General features: G+C 36.7%; 1 protein-coding gene across 1 annotated transcript; it reads left to right on the top strand.

Annotated features, from left to right (window-relative positions):
• The first annotated feature begins 264 nt into the window (after positions 1-264).
• Positions 265-660, top strand: LOC142635565 (uncharacterized). Its single transcript, XM_075809702.1, has one exon. It carries the CDS (start codon positions 265-267, stop codon positions 658-660), a length of 396 nt encoding a protein of 131 aa, XP_075665817.1.
• The last annotated feature ends 8427 nt before the right edge of the window (positions 661-9087 follow it).

Here is a 9087-nt window from a genome sequence, read left to right as displayed (position 1 = left end):
AGGCTAAGTCTAGCAAGGGCTCTAGGAGTAAAGAACCTTGTCGTTCAAGCTGATTCTCAGCTGGTAATTGGACAAGTGAAAGGAGATTATGAAGCCAAAGAAGGAAGGATGCAGAAGTATTTGAAAATCGTCAAATGACTCTCACAGTACTTTGACAATCTAGACTTTGTACAAATCCCCTGAGCCAAAAATGCAGAAGCTGACTTTCTAGCAAGATTGGCCTCGTTAAACAATTACAATGCGACCTCCGAATTATGTGTAGAGATGAGGGGGCAACCAAGCACAGAAGGTGAACAAGTTCTGAAGATAAAAGAACAAGATGAGTGGATGACTCCCATCGTTCGTCACTTGAAAGAAGGGTGGCTCCTTGAATATAAGATGGAAGCAAGGAAGATACAGATCAGAACAGCTTGCTTCATCATTATTGACGACGTGCTTTACGGATCAGGATATTCATTCCCATATCTAAGATGTGCCAGTTCTGAAGAAGCGGATTATGTGCTCCGCGTAATACACAAGGGAATTTGTGGAAATCACGCTAGGGTAAGATCCTTAGCAGGAAAGGCACTCAGAGTAGGATATTACTGGCCAACCTTACAGAAAGACGAATACAACATCGTTAGAGCATGCGACAAGTGTCAACGTTTCGCAAATGTCTAGACGAGATCAAGAGAGATGATGACACCCATATCCTTACCATGCCCTTTCGCCCAATGGGGAATTGATATCATAGGTCCATTCCCTTTAGGGAAGAAGCAACTAAGGTTTCTGATCGTCGTGTTTGACTATTTCACAAAATGGGTAGAAGCAGAGCTAGTGACGATGATAACAGAGGCTAAAGTCACAAGCTTTGTGTGGAAAAACATCATCTGCAGGTTTGGGGTCCCACATGTCATAATATCAGACAATGGAAAGTAGTTTGACAACCCTAAGTTTCAAAAATTTTGCCAAGACTTAGGAGTCAAGAACCACTACTCTTCTCCAAGACATCCTTAGGCCAACGGCCAGAGAGAAGTGACAAATAGAAGCTTGCTCAAAATTATCAAAACTAGGCTTGAGGGGGTAAAGGGGGCATGGCCTGATGAACTACAAAATGTCCTTTGGGCATATAGGACAACCACAAGAGTCCCAACAGGAGAAACACCATTCAGACTGACTTTTGGCACATAAGCCATCATACCAGTGGAAGTGGGACTGACACGCTTTCGAGTCAAAGCATATGAAGAGCAGAAGAATCAGTAGGAGCATAACGACAATCTGGACCTAATTGATGAAGTTAGAGAAGAAGCTATGAAGCGAATGGCCAAACACAAAGAAGCAATGGCCAAGTACTACAGTAGAAAGGTTAAGGTGAGAAGGTTCAACACAGGAGACCTCGTCCTTAGGAAGGTGTCATAGGCAACAAAGGACCCATCCTGAGGAAAATTAGGGCTAGCTTGGGAAGGCCCCTACAAAGTAATCTGTCATTCTAGAGAAGGCTCCTACTACCTGAAGTCTCTAGACGGCCAAGAATTGCCTCGACCATGGAACATAGATCACTTGAAGAAATACTACCAGTAAGGAATGCTTTACATTTTTAAGTTGCTTAATCTTCATATCAGTATGTATGATAACCATTGCTTCCGTCATTCATAAGATCAATAATACATGAAAGCATTATCCATGTGTATTTAACAATGATCTATCACTATCAAGGATCTTCGTCATTAAAATTTCAAATTAAAAGCTATTAGTGCATAGCCAACGACATCATAGCCATTGAAATTGTTCATACACAACTACCAAAGTTGACTAAATCAGAGTTGTTTAAACACAACCAACATAATCGTCATTCAAGAAAAAACTAAAAATGTTTAACCTAAAAGACACTCCAATACCACGACCCAGAGTCATGAGTAGAGCGCAACACTGTCATTCAAACATGACTCAATAAAAAGCTGTTCAAACACATCTAAAAATACTAAGTTGTTCCAACACAACTAATCACTTAAACATGACTCAATAAAATCCTGTTCAAACACAGCTAAAAATATTAAGTTGTTTAAACACAACTAACATCGTCATTCAAACATGACTCAATAAAAAGTTGTTCAAACACAGCCAAAAAATACTAAGTTGTTCAAACATAACTAACATCGTCATTGAAACATGACTCAATAAAAAGCTACTCAAACACAACTAAAAATACTAAGTTGTTCAAACATAACTAACATCGTCATTCAAACATAACTCAATAAAAAGCTGTTCAAACAGAACCAAAAAATACTAAGTTGTTCAAACACAACTAACATTGTCATTTAAACATGACTCAATAAAAAGCAGTCTAAAGACAGCTAAAAATACTAAGTTGTCTAAGCACAACTAAGATCGTCATTCAAACATGATTCAATATAAAGCTGTTTAAACACAGCTAAAGAATACAACTAAGGTCATCATTTAAACATTACTCAATAAAAGCTGTTTAGACACAGCTAAAAACACTAAGCTGTTCAAACACAACCAAAGATCGTCGCTAAGCCTGTCAAATATGACTCAATAAAAATCATCCCACCACAATTGAAGGTAAAAAGCTGCTCAAATGCAAGCTAAACATAAAAGTTGCCTCAACACAACTAACATTGTCATAAAGGGTTGTCCAAGCCTAAAAGAGTTGTTTACTACAGCTTGAAGCAGGAAATCCATAAACCTATCTATAATCGTCAAAGGAATTTTTTAGTTGCCCAAAACAACGGGCCCAAAGAGAAATATTATTCTTGCTTTGTAAGCGAATTTTTAAAAAAAAGTGAGAAGAAAAAATAAAAGATTACTACTCATTAGGGACAGGGTCTGTAGGGGTTGCAACAATGGCTACCTTCATTCCTTTAGCAACGTTTGTGGTTTCCTCCGTCACATTCTCCGTTGTGGCCTTAAAAGGGCGATCAGACATAAGTTCTTTTTCAATGTCGTTAACAGCCAAGCAAAAAAAATCCAAGCTAGGATGATGCTTTGCCATCCATTTCACGAGAAGATCAAAGCCCTCCACGTAGTACTTGCATAAATCATCAGAGTACTCTTCAGAGTCTTTAAAATCCTGTAGCACCGTGGCCCCAACATTTTACAGCTTTAGCTCCAGGTCACCAATCTGCTTGTCCTTCAGCTTACAAAAGTCCTTCTCCACTTGTAGGCTCTTCACCAAAGTTGCCACACGCTCCTTGTCATTCTCAGCTTCAACAGCGAGGATGGCAACCTTATTCTTGAATGTCTCATTCTCAGCGGATAAAGACTTGATCAAAGGCTCGGACGTAGCCACCTTCTTTTCTAGGTCCAAGAACTTCCCAGAGACGAACAGAGACTCCCCAAAGCCTACAAAGAACCTCCCTTAGCAGAAATAAAGCAAAGAAAAAGAAGAAGTAAAGACGACCTACAACGCTTACCTGCACAAGCTTCTGAATGTGAGATGACATCACCTCACTAGATGACTTCACCATCAGAGGACTTAGATCATCCACAAAAAGTGTCTCGTGGGCCTTCAAAGCTGCCGCATCATCATTGTCCTAGAAGGTAGGAAGGAAAGATTTACCACTAGATTTCTTCTTCTTCCTAATCTTCTCTCCACCAAAGGCAATCATCTCTAGTGACGAAGTGGGTGAGGCAGGGCGCTTGGTAGGAGGAGGCGTTTTCGTGGGATCCTTCTTAAAGACGTCACCAGCCTTCTTCTTGGACAAAAGGCCACTAACGATTCCGCCCTTGGCCTTCTTCTCTTGAACTTTAGCTAATTTTTGCTTACTAAACCTAGTCGTCATTCCTGAAAGGATGAAGAAAAGGTAAAAAAAAAAAAAAAAATTTAAGAAGAAGACAAAAGGAAAAGAAGCACTTACTCTTTTTCACAACTTCCAAATCTTTCCGAACCTAAGTAGACGATTCTGGGCCCAATAAATGAAGAAATAAAGATTAAGGAGAGACGAGCTCCTCAAAATCCTTGACGGTCTCCAAATATTCCTTTACTTTTTCAACATGAAGCTGGTACCTCTTCTTCAGACGAGGACGCTGAGAAACTGGAAAACAAGAATACGAGTAAGTCACCTATCACTGTCACTCCTAGAAAAAAGGGAAAAACTTCTAAAAAGACAAGGAAGACGCACCAGACACGAGAACTCCCCAACTACAAAAAAAACTTGGGGGCTTCGTCCAAGTCCTCACTAGGGACGAACTCCTAACCACTTCTAGAGATAAAAAAGAAATTTGGCTTCCAGTTTCGGAGAGACGAGGGGTAATCAAGGATTAACCTAGAAGTCCTATCCCACGGCTTAAACTCATAATAGTCGGGGTCCTTAGACTTCCTTAGATGATAAAAATGGAGGAATTCATCCCTCCTAATGACATCACCCTCACTGGCAGACATCCATACCACCATGCAAGAAACAAGGATCCGCCAAGATTTAGGCACCAACTGCGCTAGAGCAAGATGCAAATAGGAAAAAAGTTCCCTAACAAAGGGATGAATAGGGAAATGAAGGCCACTGGTAAAATCGGCCTTGTAGATATAAACCTTATCAACATACAAATGACAAGCTCTTTCTTCATCACTCAAGATCCTAATTTTTATAGAGTCAGGGAACTAAAATCCATCCTTGATCCGCTTCTTGTCCTTTTCGAAGAGAGAACACGAGATGTTCCAAGCCTTATAGAGGGTAGAAACAAAAGTGGCCTTCGAGACCACACGATCATTAGACGAGGATAACCCCATCTCTAGGTCACTAGACCTTACCGAGGACATCCTCAACAACCTAGCTACCTCAGCAGAATGGAAACTAAAGGAAAGAAAGGATAGAATTACACAGACAGTCCTTCCTTACGAAGGAACTGATCCTCTCAAGATGCTCCCCCTTTATGGACTCAAGTAAACTACCTAAATGAGCAAAAACGAAAGCTATGGAAGGACAATCCGCTCTAACAACTGAATAATCTACCATGGAAGAATCATAAAAAAAGAAGAAGCACGAAGGACTTACCAAGAAACGCAGAACAGGGAAAGGAAGCTTGGAGTAGCAACAAACCCTAGAACAGAGAACTGAATAAGGAAAAATACAAAAGAAAGGAAAGAGGAGGGAAAAACGCAAAACAAGTGGCCAAAACTCACGTGGGAAAACCGAGACATGTTCGCACGTCGAACACATCCTAGCCGTACATGTGGCACCCAACCACCCAGACATTAAATTGTCATAAATGCACAAAACACAGAATACGAAGCATCAGACAAATTTGTTCTTATCTCATCTAAAAGACGAGATAACGAATAAGGGGGCAGCTGATGAACCAGAAATTTATGGTCGTCATTATATGAAGATCGTCATTCACTCAGAGAAGAAGTTACGCATTTATTACGATCATTGATGACAAAACATAACTGACAGAGCAATGGTCACAGAATGAGTTGTGGTCTCCAAACAAAGATTCTGTAACACACTAGCCGTTAAGCATAAATGCAGCACATCATTGCCTATTAATGAGGCATACAACTATAAAAGAGAAGATAACAGAAGCTAAAGGTACACACAGATACTCTACGAAATCACTCTCTGCTTGTTTTCTCTCTAGAATCTTTCTCCCTTACTCACTTAAGCAATTGGAGGCGGTTTGGCTAACGTCATACCGGTGTGTTACTCTTCCACCCAGTTCATTTTGCAGGTTTCTCATCTACAGAGACAACCCCATCCATAGCATCGTCCATCTACTACGACAAGGATCTCAATTGTTGATTTTTTGCATCATTAGGTAATATATTGCAACAATAAGTGACTATAGAGAAGTCTGTGGAAACAAGAAAAAATTGGCCAAAAATTTCACAATGATTGATGTAACATATTATTAATGATTGATGAGAACCGTAAAATCTTAGGGGGTATATGATACTTATGTTTAAATAACAGTTTTTAAGGATAGGCTTTGGTGTAGTACACTAGTAATTATTGAGGATGCAGATGGAGATGGAGATGGAGATGGAGATGGGTAGTATATTGCAGCAATAAGTGACTATAGAGAAGTCTGTGGAAACAAAAAAATTGACCAAAAATTTCATAATGATTGATGTAACATATTGTTAATGATTGATGAGATCCGTAAAAACTTAGGGGGCATATGATACTTATGTTTAGATAACAGTTTTCAAGGATAAGCTTTGGAGTAGTACACTATTAATTATTGAGGATACAAATGGAAATGGAGATGGAGATGGGTAGTATATTGCAGCAATAAGTGACTATAGAAAAGTCTGTGGAAACAAAAAAATTGAATAATGATTGACGTAACATATTGTTAATGATTAATGAGAACCGTAAAAACTTTAGGGAGTATATGATACTTATGTTTAACAAACAGTTTTCAATATTTAAATATTGAAACACATATTTTTACAATGCTTTTTAATCCAAGTGTATTTCTATAACACTTAAACAGTGATATTAAAAATTTCTAACCAAATGAGGGTTTACTAACTTGATTGTTATGAAGTTTTGTTATGTATTGTTAATCTAGATAAAAATTGAAAAAAACTTATTAATTAATTATTTTTATTTTTTTGTGCTTGTAAGTTCGTAACTATGTCGCATGACAGGTGGAGCAAGGCAGCACGAATCCACTGTGTCACACTGGCTCTCCACATGGGAAAAGATACTAGGAATTATTTTTTTGGGTAAAATAATAGGAATTATTATTATTTTTTGGCTGAATAAAATAATAGGAATTATTGATATCACGGTGGAATTACCGAATTAGAGTTAAAATTGTCCGTGAAGAGATATCAATTTGCAATAGAAAAGGCCATGGCCATTCACATCTTTTTATGGTCATACTTGTCCCGATTGATGAGGCTAAATAAACCACAGACCTCTCGAAAATAGTTTCTGCGTTTTGAGTTTATGTTCCACAAAGAGCTAGTGCACTTGTTAATTGTTACCATACCGTGTTGTTAGTTGGAAGAGTAGGTGGGTCTCATAAGAAAACTTTCGAAGTGGAGGGACCGAGTTTCTTAATGAATATTCAGTATTTTACACAATGACAATTCTAATCTAATCTATAAAATCTTTCTACCGTTGCTGAAAATAAATAAACTAAAAAAAATTAATAATGCGTCCAAGTATACGATTACGGGGGTTGAGAAGACCCACTCCGTTGTTTATTGTGTTAAATAAAAACAAGGGTGCGATCATACCAAAAACAAAAACAAAAACAAAAACACATGGACAACGTTGATATATATATTTTTAGAAGATAATAACTTTAATCTTATAATTTTTCTTTAGGTTAAATTAAAAACATTTACGCCTAGTTTGTTTTTATATTCATTTCTATACTATATTTTTATTGGAAATTTCTATTTTTTTTTCTGTAAAAAAAAAAAAAGTATAAAAGGCCATTCCATCCAATTCTTCTTCTTCTTCTTCTTCTTTCTTTGTTGTTTTTATATTTATAAATTTTTAGATATAATAAAATTTTAACTTAAACTTATTATCAGTTCAAAACATTAATTGATTTTAGAGGTAACTGAAGTTTGAATCAAACTCCTAATTCAACGACAAAAGACTTTATCAGTAAACTAACAAAAACATATGATCCAAATCTATCTAGACGCAATACTATGTAGTTTTTTCCTCTCTTTTTTTCATCTTCTATTTTTATAAAAAGAATCAAAGAAAATAATTTAAGAGATTTAACCAAATTCAAAAATATTATATTCTTTTTAAATTTTTTTTTTTTTAAAGATGGAACAAATGACTATTTAGTATCAAGGTAAAAGAAAAAAATTATTTCACACTCATTCACATCCACTATTTCATATATATTTACAATTGATGTAGATATAACCACTTTTGAACACATAAAAGTAAATGTAAAAAAAGAGATGTGAAATAGTAGATGCACAAAAATCAAAACCTTAAAGTAAATTTATGTAAAGTTTGTACGATACCATACCTTTATTTGAATATAGTTAATATTTATGAATTGCTATGGCAGCAACTGAACCCCTTCCCTTACCTCCCTATCTTGTTTCTTCTTTCTCTTCTTCCCCAACACCCCCCCCCCCCCCCCCTGCGCTAGGAATAACTTTGTTAAAAAAACTTATTTTTAAATATCTTTAAAATAAACTATATCAAATGAGTGCTTAGTCAAAGGGTAAAGAAAAATGAAAAAAAAAAAAAAAACTTTCACACTCTTTCACACATATCTCTAATTGATGCAGAAATGTCCACATTTTAACCCACTAAAGTATATATATAAAAAAGAGATGTGAACTAGTGGATATGTGATGATAGGCCAAGAATGTATTGAGCCCTTGTGATGAATTAATTGATTAATTACCCAAATTTATTAATTAATCAAATTAACATGCAATGTACGTGTCAGCATAAACAAATCACCAACTAAAATATAATACAGTGGAAAATAAAGTTGACACAGTGATTTGTTTATGAATGGGGAAAACCTCTGAGGCAAAAACCTCACCGGGTGATTTTAAGATCACCACTCTTGAGAATTCACTATTATCACAACAAACAGTTACAAGTAAAGGAATCCTAGTACCCTATACCAACCTACAGTTGAACCCTTACCTCAATACCCAATTGAACTTGTTCTGTAGTGACAATCTCTCATTTTAATGCATGGCTCCAAGTACGTGACTAACTAATAGATGCGTGGATTCTAGTATGCAACTTGATCACTAACTTGAAAAGGATGTTAGCTGCAAAGTTTTTCAGTTCATCACACGATGAAGATCACGAAGTTGCTTGGTCACAAAGCCCTATGGTTTACAAACACAGCAGCTTCTTCAAGATAAACTAGGGCAAACTAGGTTTCTGGTCACAATTTGCATGAACAACTCTTTGCTTCACACTTGTGCAACTTGAGCAATCTGTAACGACCCTTAAAACAATCCTTATATATGTTTAGGGTTGTGAGAAAAGAAAGCCCAAACATACATTCACGGATTTGAATGAAATTAGATCTGAAAAACTGATTTTTATAAATCTCGATAGATACCCTATCTATCCAGCAGCTGTCGAGCCACGAGCTGAAATAGCTTTTTAAATCTCGATAGATACTAGCTGT

Source organism: Castanea sativa, chromosome 5, assembly GCF_040712315.1.
Source record: "Castanea sativa cultivar Marrone di Chiusa Pesio chromosome 5, ASM4071231v1".
Lineage (NCBI taxonomy): Eukaryota > Viridiplantae > Streptophyta > Magnoliopsida > Fagales > Fagaceae > Castanea > Castanea sativa.
Note: the sequence above shows the minus strand (reverse complement) of the source record. Positions and strands in the feature narration are given on the sequence as shown.